The sequence below is a fragment of the Squalius cephalus genome, assembly GCF_949319135.1.
Source record: "Squalius cephalus genome assembly, chromosome: 4".
Classification (NCBI taxonomy): domain Eukaryota; kingdom Metazoa; phylum Chordata; class Actinopteri; order Cypriniformes; family Leuciscidae; genus Squalius; species Squalius cephalus.
In genome coordinates this window covers 51,298,539-51,311,072 of record NC_137125.1, presented here as the reverse complement: position 1 = coordinate 51,311,072, position 12,534 = coordinate 51,298,539, and the positions used below count along the sequence as shown (strand labels likewise).

Sequence of the window (12,534 nt, the reverse complement as noted above, 5' to 3'; positions counted from 1 at the left end):
ACCAGCTGGAGAGGGTGGCCAGGAGGGGGGTGTTCCAGGGGCCCACAAAGAGCCGCGGGACACACTTCACTCTGCTACACTGATCCTGTCTTACCCACAGGCTCATGGGCTGCTTTCGGCTGCTGTCAACAGGGCTGAGCCACTCTCACACACACACACACACACACACACACACACGCACGTACGCACGTACGCACACACACACACACACACACACACACACACACACACACACACACACACACACATAAACGCATGCACGCACAAACACACAACACAACACAACACAACACACACACACACACACACACACACACACACACACAAACACACACACACACAAACACACAAACAAACACACACACACACACACACACACACACACACACACACACACACACATAAACGCATGCACGCATAAACACAACACAACACACTCACACACACACACACACACACACACACACAAACAAATAAACACACACACACAAACAAACAAACACACACACACAATAAAAAGAGCTGTCATTTAATAGCTATAAACTTCAAGATGAAACAAATACAAGCGTATTTAGAATAATTAAATCTAAATGACATTTTAAAAAATATATATTATAAACTAAAATTCTAAATATAAATAAGAAAGATAAAAAACTTTTTATTTGTGTCCTTTTAAGCATTTTGTGAATAAAAACATTCACATGACGACCAAAGTGTTCAAAAGTATTTAAATCCTTGAAAATGATACAAATGAAGACTGAGGAATCACAAATTCTGTTTTCACAGACACATACTCACATCCAGTGACACACTGGTGAGTGAATAAGTGAACACACACTCCACACCGCCCGCAGACTCTCCCTGAGCTCAGCCTGACCTCACGCTGCTCTTTTGGTGAGCTGTCAAACCCATCATTCACGGCACCGAGACGCACGCATATACATCGACACACAACACTTCAAAATAATCAAGCACACAGCCCCTATGCATATATATGCTGACATAAATACAACATGCATTGGTCAGTTGATGCCTGGCAGCCCATAAAGTGTGCTGATGTCAAAGGAGGAGGCCCTCTAGTGGCCACAAAACAAAGACACACAAGCAATGCTCCGTACTTCACACCCGTCAACACACTTCTCCAACAGAATCACCAACAACACACCTCAAAAACTGCACAAAACCCTTCAAAGTCTACAAATTACATAACCTCAAATAAACAGCACAACAAATAAGAAATAAAAGTCCAGTTCCTGTCTAAATGCACACAACTGAAGGGTGTCAGTCAAATAGCTGCCTGCTGAGTCTAGTGTGAAGCCAGCGAGAGAGAGAGAGAGAGAGAGGGAGGGAGGGAGAGAGAGAGAGAGAGAGAGAGAGAGCGCGGCGGATGACAACGGACGGGGGGGAGAGACGTAACTTACCTGCTGTTGTTGCAGATGCAGCAGCTCGACTGCGCTTACTTCACTGCTCGTCTCCCCACTTGATCTTCCATCTCTACTGCCAGCATCTAATTGGCTGCTTAGGCTGCTCATTCCATTTTGACTCATTGAACTGTTGCTTATTGTCTCATTGGCCGACTCCTGCATCATGACTTAATACCTAGAAGTGATTAAGAGGCACCGGTTAAGGCTCTTGTTACAATCCCCTTTAGTTGCCTCCTAAAAAAAAAAAAGAAAGGGGGGGGGGGGGGGGGGGTAAAAAAGAAAAAAGAAAAATGGGGGCGAGAAAAAAAAAAAAAGCTTTCCATTATCAACCCCTGCTCCCTTTGCAAATTAAAGCATTTAACGGGGGGAGGGGGTGGAATTATGCATTCACTGTGTAAATGAAGCAATACAAAGAGATGCACGATTGCACGTTTCTTCCTGCCTTTTATTGTTTTTATTTTACTTTTTATATTTCAGTTTTTTTAATTGCACGTCGACCATCCCACACAGATAAACATCACAAATGGTGTTTAAAAATAAATTCAAGTGACTTCAATGCTGTGTGAATAATTTCAAAAGGAACATGCTTGAAATATACCATGTAAGAAACGTCCTTTTTTTTCTTCCCCCTGTTCGAATGTCTTAAAATATCCCCGTTGCGTCTCGACTGAACGGAGTTGCTTAATGACGCACAGCTAATCATGCAAAATTAAAATTTGGTACAGGAGGTGAGGGGAGAAGAGGGGGAATTACAAATCACATGCTTCTGTACTGTGATGAACGATATAATGGTCTTTTCTTTTAGCTGAAGCAAAATAAAATTTGCCTGCTAGTCAAATGAGGAGAGAGAGAGAGAGAAAAAAAATCTTATGTCACATATAGGGTAGTTCTTTCCCTCCCTTTTATTTTAATCACATACTCAAATATTCATTACTTCCGTATATTTAGCGGCGTCCGCCGAGCACAATTAAAATTCAAACAGAACAAAAATCGCACACGTCAATTTTTACCCTGGCAAATAAATGAAAAGATATTAAATTAATTTTCACTGGCATCTATTGGAAATCAAAACAGAGGAGAGTGGTGGATGCACAAAAAAAAAAAAAAAAAAAAAAAATCTTTCACGAATATCACTAATGATTGTGCTAAAAACAGCATAAATTATGCATATTACCTCTTCTCTGGTAATAAATGTTTTATCATTTTCCCTGCATAAATGTTGTGTATGTTCACAGGAACCCTGGCAAGATCTGTGATTCCTGCAATAAATAAAAGAATCGTCCGACCCAACAAACGCAAATCAAGGTGTGTTCTGCATAGCTAATATACCCACAAGAGCCTTAATACACACACAGAGACACACGATCTCCTCCGTCATTCACATATTCATCAGACCCCCCTCCTCTCTTCCCCTTACACATTTTGTTTCTCTCAGAAAATGATGACGGGCCGTCTCATATTTCAGCGCAATCAAACATAAACAATATTAATTACGCTAATGGCAAGCATGCACAATAAAATATCCCTAATCTCGTGTAATGTTAAGAGGGGATTCATTTTTCCTGCAACACTTTCATTTATTTCCCTGACAGCTCCACCATCCTTCTTTCCACAGATTAAACACATCAATTTTGTCACCTGCTACGTACGGACAATTAGCAGCGATCTTTGAACGAGAGCGTACAGTAGCTCGACAGCCGAGCCACGGGGAAAAAAAAAAAAAAGAAAGAAAGAGAAGAACGCCGCTAATCAAACGCACGACACAACAAAGACATAGTCTTCTAATCCACGGCTGCTTTTCAGATCAGCAAATTACATTTTAACGGCTCGGCTTATGTTTTATGAGAAACACAAGAAGCAAAAAAAGATATTTTTTTTTTTTTTACATTTATTTAGAAAGTACACCACTGGTCAAAACACAACTACAAAAGTGCAGAAGATTAACAGACAAGGAGAAAGAGAGAGACACACACACACAGTGTGAGGGCTGACGAATCTCTCCTGAAGAAACACAAAGCTGCCGTAGAGATTAGGCGACTAATAAGTATTCAAATTAGGCATAAATTTTACATGCCCAATGTTTAAAATATTCAGAGAAGGGCCTCTTGATTGCCTTTACGCGGATTTTATGAACAACGTAATGGAGTGTTTTTTAATGCCACAATGAAGGAGACTAAAAAGTAAGGTATGAGTTTAGGACACTGTTCCTACTCCAAAGTGGAGGAAAAAAAAATGCTAATTAAAATTACATTTCGGATCACTGTAATCCCAGTTTGCACTCTAGAAATTCAAATATGACTTCAATGAAAAGACAAACTGATTATTCCCAGAATTAAACACACGTATTTTTAAATAACTAAAGAACAGATAACATTTTGATGTAATATTTGAGAAAGAAAAAAAAGAAGAAAAGAAAAATCTTTTTTTTTTCACTTCAAATTTGGTTTTGGGTTTAATGACGTGGAATACTGATCCTGTCATTATAGAAACACACATTATTAACACTGTATCCTCTAAATCCACATGATCCACAACTGGCGTGTAGGTGTCTAACTGAACGTAATGCTCATGCAGATGTATGCAAAGTGTATTCAGAGAGATCAGGTGCTGCTTTAACCTTAATGACAGCGGTGAGATAAATTAATTAGCCATCTGAAGGCAGCATCCAAATCTGCCAATTACAATGTCAATTAGAAACACATCCTCGCTCGCGATCGTTTCCACGCGATGGAGCGGACGCGAGGAGGGTGTGTGGTTTACGCGTCTGAATGACACTGAGTGAAGGAGAGAGTCTAGTACGGGACTGTACCGCCTGAGAGAGATGGACGGAGCGAGAGGGAAAGAGAGAGAGGGAAGAAAGCCAGCACCCAAAATCTGTCTTCGTTCTACTGCATGACCCTCGTTTCTCCGTCTCTGACCCTTGAGACCGACCGCCTGTCACTATAACACACTGATTTTCCCTAAAAACCCACTGGGGTCGAGGGTTCGTGCTATTGGAACAATATTTACAGCCCTCGCTGTACTCCTAGTGTGGAAAAGCTCCGGTCCATTTGACACCGGAAAAATTGGACGAGTCCTGAAACACATTTCAGTGAGTCGCTGTGATAAACACAGAGCTTGAGAGCCGTTATTACCCATATCATCTTGATAACAGTCATAATCTAAAAGGAAAATCTGTGCTGGTGTGTATTCAGGAAGGTTGATAAAAAAAACCCCAAATCGCTCCATTTCTGGAATAAAAGATGTTATTTGGATCTGTTTCTTTTCTCGCTGTGTGTTTTTTTTGTGTGTGCTTTAAACGCTGTAACAGTACCAGGCGTGCGATTCCTTTCTGGCTGTGCAAATGTTTGCTCTCGAATCGTAGGCTGTGCAAATCTGTCCTTTCCATCAGGTGAAAAATCCCAGACAGGATCCTGACAACGCATTCAAGGGCTACGCCTGTGATTTCGGGTGGGTGGGTTAGCAAAGAAAGGTGTGGGGAGGGAAAGCCACAAATATAGCCCAGATGTTTCCCATACACACACGCACACACACTCCTCATCATGAAGGAGTAAAGTTACTCATGCTTGTTTGAGCTGATCTGATTTTACAACCGCAAATGTTGCCTCATTATCAAACGCAGCACCCTTCTTATCGGGGCTCGGGTATCAATTCTAAGTTCTCCATCATCTAAGGCGCTCGGAAACCACGGGACGTTTTATACAAGTCGCTGAAAAGGGGCACCAGAGGCTGCAACTGTGACATTAACACAGTCACACACACACACACACACAGAAGTCATCCACTTCATTTTTCCCCTCCCGTGGAAACCGGCAGCCCTCTCCCCTGATAGGACGAGCAGAACAGACCTGAAAAAGAGCTTGATGATTATTTCAGGGAGGCATAGGAAAGGCAGACTCTGTGATCCAAGAAGACTAGTCATTATCAGTGCATTGCTCAGGTGCCCGGAATCCTAACATTGCAAGGAAGGGTGAAAAAAAAAAAAAACTAAAAATTACATTTCACAGTCTGCTAGCTTCACTCGCTCTGATTCAGTTAAGATATGGATACCATTTAAAATAATCACAAATTCTGTGCTCCACTGAAATTAATTCATCATTGCCACAAGTTACAATGCATACAAAATAAAGCAGCGCGGCGCTCCACTATTCTCCAATATTTAACAGTCGGGAATACTTAATAAATCAAAATGCCAGATTTCAAAAACGATGATGCAAAGTTGGAATTTCATCCCGTGCATCTGTACTACACGAGAAATGGAGAATATGATAATTAAAAATGGCACTGAACACCTAAAAAATGCAGTCTTAAAGTTAAACAGCGCATGCCAGCAGTCCTTTTTGGCTCTTAGGGGTCACCGTACACCGTTAATGACTCTCCTCTAAACCTGAATGTAATATTACAGGCCCCCTCTTCTCAGACAGAGGGATTTCAAAGTGATTCACAATGGACGAGATTACAGAGTAAAAAGAGCATGAGGGAAATCATATTTATACCACGAGTTCAAAAATGAAAAGGGAGGATGAATACATCGCTTTTCAGGATTAATAGTATGCAAAGTAACCGAATCAAGTGTTGTTATCAGTGGTAAAATGAGAACACATTCAAGAAAAAAAAAATTCAATTCATCGTTTCACTCGTGATAAATAGACCATCTGTGATTCGATTCATTCAGCGCTGAATGTTCAGAACTTAATTCTGGGCTATTTACATTAAAAGTAGGAGAAAAGAAAGAGGGGGGAAAAAAGCACAGAGACTGAGGGGACAAAAGAACACTGCAATAAATCCTGGAGAAGCTCTGAAACAAAACCAAAACATACACAATTCATAAATGCTAAACACGTTGTGACCTACAAAGATTTTCCAGCGCTTCCGGGGGAAAAAAGAGAAAAGTGAGCGAGTGTTTCAAGTCTTTCCATTTGATTCAAATTTTACCCAGCAAGCACCTCCCTCTCGGACGTGGGTGACAAGACAGTGACGCTGGTATCTCATCAAGCGGTCCCTGTGCCTGCATTTTGGGTAATTTCTTTAATTAACTCAACCCACCTAATCACCAGTAATTGACCTATAAAAGTAGGAGGCCCCATTGTCTGCTCCAATCATCCTTGGCAGGAGGAGACGGTCTCTCCCTCGCTCTCTTTCTCACTATTTATCCATCTCCTTTCACTATTTACCTGCCTCAAAACGCATATTTCATTTCATCTCGTGCCGCAATTATCCTTTGTGACACCGGCTGCGTGTGGGGCGAGATTAAAAGGCTTGGGGTGGAGGGGGCAAGCGTGCTCGCCCCTGCCCGGGACACGCGGCCGCGTTAACGACCGGGACGGCCCTGCTGCCGCCACACAGACACGAACTCAGAGAGACATAGCTCATGGTGACGTTTCCACTTATTTGAGGCTGATTAGGGTCATTATGTCCCACTGCTCTGATTTATGTTGTCATTCTTTCGGCCTGGTCCTGCATCGATAGATCTTAATGAATTGGTAAATAAGGGTGAAGATTACACTTGACAACACCGCAACATTTCTCATTCATACCCGACAAGATTTATGTAACCAATTAGGGCGGTAACAGGCGAGATTGGTCGAGAGAAAAATAATCTTTCCCGAGGAAAATTACCCAGAGTCTAAAACCTCGACAAAATAGATAATGGGCAGTCTTTAAGGGAGACTTAGTCACAGAGCGAGAGCTTGGGCTGAAGGGTTCTCAGAAGTGCATTTAAAGAGGGAAGCGGCTCTTGTAGGACTTTCAAATTGATTTTTTTTTTTTTCTTAAAAATTCAACCACAAGACTGCAGGAACACGAGCACACTGCGCACACACACGCACACACACACACTAACTAATCAGCCACCATCTGCATGTCCAAACCAGAGGCCATGAAATCAATGGATTAAAAATTAACCTCTCACCAACAAAGAAGCACTTTGATGTGCAAATGTGAACTCAAGGAGGTAGATTGCAAACTAGTACAATGCACATAAGAGAAAAAAAAAAATACAAGTCAATCGTTTCTCCATGACTTCACTGTGTGATGATGCCTCGACTGAAGAAATCATTTGCATTTTTTAATAGTCTGGTATTTCAATTATTTAATTTACATCTGCGCGGTGTGAGTAACCAGTCGACTCATTTCGCATTAAAATATCAGATAAAAAAGGCTGATCATCAATGAGCGCAGACAGGCCGAGGAGGACCCGGAGGGACGTGGGAGAACAGAGGGAGGAAAACGAGAGTGATGCTGGCGTCGTCTCATCCAGCTTCTCCCTTCAAGCACATGCAAATAAGGCTGTGATGCTTAACTGCATCATTTATGGGGATAATAGCGGCATCATCATTACGGGACTCAAATTAAATTACATCACAATTAGCATAACAAAGTGATTGGTTAAACTTTCAAAACAAATAACCGCCTTGGCTAATGAGCGATGTTAATTGGCATGGGCTCTTTCTAAAAAAAAAAGAAAAAAAAAGAAATTGTTTTGGTTAAACAATTATTGAAATTCATATTTTTCTTTTTTGTTTTGTTTATTGTTTTCTTTTATTTTTTGAGATGGTATAAAAAAGGCATGAAAAAAAAGTTCAGCGAGGGGATTTGCATAATAAAAAAACACACCAAATATGCAGCATTTAATTTGATCACACTAAACAAGCTATTACAATCAGACTCAATGTAAATTATCCATATGATTCTCCATATGTACTAATCACCCAGCTCATTATGCATCAGAGTATTAAATTATAAAGAAGACAACGTCCACATTCCAGCACAAAGCCATATAAAAACTTAATAATATGCTCACAATAGCCCAATAGTGAGCGTTGCTCACCCTTATGAATATTTAAGTAAACAAATTGTCTGCCCGCCTTTGCTAGGGATAATTAGTACTCGAGGGCTAATCATTTGACTGACCCCACCTCCAAAATGGGACAGGCTCGTTGAAGTTTTAGGAGACTGAAATCTTAACTCTTTCAAATTAAAAAAGAAAAAAAAATAGGAAAAAAGAAATACACATGTAAAACTAATTACTATTTTACAATCATAAGCCTGATAAAAATTCCAATAGCTGCTCACAAAAATATTTAATTGCTAATATACAGAAAACAAAACCATAAAAAGCACTCAAATGATTTAATTTCCCATCAGCACACTGTAAACTCCACAAACACTTCACTTCAAATAAAATCACCTACTAGGCAAAGTCAAATCACACGAGAAACACACACACACTCACACACACTTAACGGCACGCGCACACACACCCGCACAAAACCACATTCATTATCGTCATTGCCATTATCACCAGCAATTAACCCACAGATGAAAGCAGCCCACAAACCAAGCCGGAGAATGCCTTAAGCCTTGAGGAATGACAGCGAGACCGAAAAGTCCCGATGGATGGGTGAAAGTAGGAAAGCATGGATGGATGGTTGGATGGATAGAGGAAAAGGTGGTTTTATTACCTGCAGGTGAGCAGTGTGGTACGGCAAGCTGGACAGGGTGTTTCGCGGAGAGTCGTGCATCACGGGGAAGAGCGTGCGATTATCAGTGTCATCACTCCAACTGTGTTTATACAGACTCGCATCATAAACAAGCGCCTCTTTGGCCCCGTCCCTCACGCGTCGCTCATGCATACTTAAATCGGCAGTGCACCCATTAAAAAAAACGACCCCTATCTCCTGACAATTATTCCTTCATCTCCACTTGTCACCAAGCAATTACGACAGCGCGCAGACAGGGCCCAATAGGAGACGCGGGGCTTTGGGAAGCCGAGCGACCGGCCGGGAACGAAGGGAGGTGATGAAAAAAGTGCCTAAAATGGAAATGTGTCGCCCTGACCCGGAGCTTTTCTGCCTTTTGTGACGCACTGGAAATACTGGCATCATTAGCATTAAATCTCTCAAAATTCTCCAAAAATGCAACTAATCATTGCAAATTTTCCTGCATCTGTGCTTCCTCTTAAAATGCTCTTCAAAAATGTGTTACTCTCCCTCTTTTTCTGTCTTTCTTTCTTTTTAAAAAAAAAGGAAGTCTTTCGTCTTGCTGACTGAGTTGCTGAGTGAAAGAAGCGAGTGTGTGTGTGAGAGAGAGTGTGTGTGTGTGTGTGTGTGTGTGTGTGACCATGCGCACCAGCGTCTGAGCGCTCCCTCACAGCCTGCGCGCGGAGCCGGGGACTCGGATCGCTCTCCGCTATACGCCTCTCGCAGCTCTCATTTGAGCGCGCGGCTCACCACACACGCACACACACTTTCTTTCTCTCCTTCTCCTCTTTTTCTCCTGCATTCGGACTCCAACCGAGAGGGGATTTAACACACGCGGCCAGCTGTGGAGGACGTCCAGAGCCCCTAAAAACGCGAGGTACGTGTGCCTGCCTTTTTTTAAAATTCATTCTAGCTTGAATGAGATTAGCAAGCATGTGACCTTCTCAAAGACGGGGGGCGACGCAAGTCTGCAAACAAACTAGTGAGCTTAGCGTTTTCTAAAATAAAAACCACAACACTCTCATCCAGGAAAAAAATTAACCTACCTTTTGAGAAACGACACACAATCCCACTCCCCGAAGGTACAGGCATTTGAAGATATTCTTAGAAGCCTTGAAGCATTAACTTGCATCAAATATGAGGAATAGGATGCCACTGGTAGGCAACAGCATCAGAGCAAGAAAAAAAATAGGAAGGGGGGGGGGTAGTGGGGGGTACGAAGAACGAAAGAAAGAAAAAACTAGCTGACGTTCACTGTCAAAGCCATCATTAGAGAACTATTTACAGCGGTATTTACGTGAGCATTGCAAAGCGCCTCTTGCCCGATCACGTCCGAGAAACCCGTGGCATTTTTACGCCTGTAATTAAAACAAATCAAGCAGACCTCTGATTGTTTTGGCACCCGAGGACTAATCGTACACAAAAATCAGCAGTTTGATTGTCAGGGTGGGGAGGTGTGTGTGTGTGTGTGTGTGTGTGTGGGGGGGGGGGGGCACTTCTTTTCGCTGTGTTTCCTTTTTTTTTTCCTTTAGAGATGGATGATAGGGCTACTTTAGCAAGTTGAGTGATAGCGTGGTGGAAATAATAAATAAATACGCCTGCTGCTTTCCTTATTAGGTCAAACTAACCCCAAAAAAGTCCCTACGAGGGAAATATTTGAGCGAAGAGAGAGAGAGAAAAAAGAAGCTTGGAAACCACTTTAGAAGGTTTGCAAATTTGCCTTTACAGATGTTAATCGTGATTATTTGCACTATTTACTGACTGTTGTCAAACCCACAAAATCTTTCGCTTTCGTATCAGTGGTATTGTCAACGACTGAACTAATGGTGTTTGTCAACCCCTTTTCTGGTTCTCTCACCCCGCATGCCACAGATGTTTCTCCTAGCAGTTCCCGCAGACAGGAATCCGCTCACAGAGACGAGAGCCACGCTCTCCCCCAGGAGAGGAGCACAAAGGCCAGTCTGCACGCGGCAGATGCAAAATCGAGTCCATCTGCTGCAGGCTTCCCATCGCCACATGGAGATTGAAAAGTGAGGGTCGTTGGGAAGTGTTCGCGTTGACGCCGCTGGAACGCGAACGAGGAACCAGCTGTTGGTAAACGGGGGAGACGTGAACGAGCAGATTTTAAATACAAAAGACTGACGTTGATGCTTTTTGCACGTGGTTTATATGAAAATGAACGACTAAACAATTCCATATTTCAAGCTGCTAGTAAAATCAATTACCTCATATACAAGTGTAGAAGGTCTGAAAACAAAAAAAAGCACACATCATGTGTGTCGTTTTTAATGTTGTGAACAATCCACCCAAGCCAAGCATGACAAATTTATTTAGTTAAAAAAAAAACCTAGCCGTAAGACCACCTGAAATCCCCGCTCTGAGCATGATATAACAAGCTCCAAGTAGCACATTATCTACCAGCTCTACAGGAACATATTTTAACTGTATGATATCATTAGAAACTACTGAGCTCGAGCCAAAATGTTTCTAGGCCTCCGCCACTCCAGACCAGGGCAAACGCTCAATGAAGAAGTGTAAAAGGTTTCTCTGGCAGGCATGGAAGGCCTCCAGATCTTGGCGTCAACACATGAATCGCGTCTAATGCATCATATTTATATTTCGCCTCAATCGCTAAGGGCTACATCGTGCCCTAACCTTCACTTCACGAGACAAACAGGCCGATTTAGCTTTTAGCGCTTGATAGCCGTTCTCAGCTCTCGCTCCTATCAGGTTTTATTCTGTCTGTCTCTCACTTAACTCTCTCTCTCTCTTTACTCCCCTCCTCATTTCACAGGGCTTTGGACAGCAAGGTCAATGAGGACAAACAATTCCAGCAGCGTCTCTCGAGCGCATGCAGAAGAAAGTGCCGGTTGAGGGGGGATGGACTCGTGTGACGGCAGCGGTGGCAAGAGTTGGTGGCTCTGAGCGCTGGCATCATTTCCATGGCAACCCCTCTAACTATTCATTTTCAATTAAAGCAGACACAAAACGTCCTGCCCCGAGACTAGGGAAGGTGTCAAGAGCACACTGGGGGAAACCAGGGCTTTTGGGAGAAAATGACACTACTGGGTTTGTTCATAGTGACACAAATCACACCACTGGGCATCTAAGCACTGTTTTTTTATTTCACAATCACACCAGTCACAACACCAAAACCACAACTGAAACTCATGCATGCTAAATATTAGCAATTGATAAGATAATAATTGAACATGTTAGCATTATCATCTCTATTATGACCCTTGGTTGTTTAACAGAGGTGTTACCTCCCCCTTGTGTCAGTTTTAAAATCTGACAGGATTGTCAATTGCAATATAAGCTTAAGGTTACAATTTTTTTTGAATTTTAAGTTAATATTGTGTAAAATAAGGTACACAAACCTAATTTAATCTATATATAAGTTGGGATCACTAGAAATCTATATATTTTTTGGACAAATTATATAAATCGAGTTAACATGCATGAACTCCACTATAATAATTGATTATGTTTGTCCACGTGTGGAGATGATCCAAATTAATCCTAAAATATGACCGTCTGTACAATCACATGATCATGGTCACAAATTTGCATATTTAATCATATTTAATTGAAAATGCATGGAATTAAAAATCTAAGTTTTGCATTTT

The 12,534-nt window shown here is 41.8% G+C and overlaps 1 protein-coding gene across 10 annotated transcripts in view; it reads right to left on the bottom strand.

The window, feature by feature from the left end:
* Positions 1-12,534, bottom strand: part of foxp2 (forkhead box P2) — a 146,073-nt gene that overhangs the window by 57,214 nt on the left and 76,325 nt on the right. For 3 of the 10 annotated variants that reach the window (XM_079869937.1, XM_079869939.1, XM_079869942.1), the window contains one exon: positions 1,422-1,599. The exons of 1 other annotated variant lie outside the window; for it this stretch is intronic. In XM_079869937.1, coding sequence (XP_079726063.1) covers positions 1,422-1,589 — 168 coding nt within the window. In that variant the 5' untranslated portion in view covers positions 1,590-1,599. Of the gene's footprint in view, positions 1-1,421; positions 1,600-8,887; positions 9,533-9,951; positions 10,084-12,534 lie in introns of those variants that run through there. 6 more of the 10 variants (XM_079869938.1, XM_079869940.1, XM_079869936.1 and 3 more) reach the window with 6 other exon arrangements.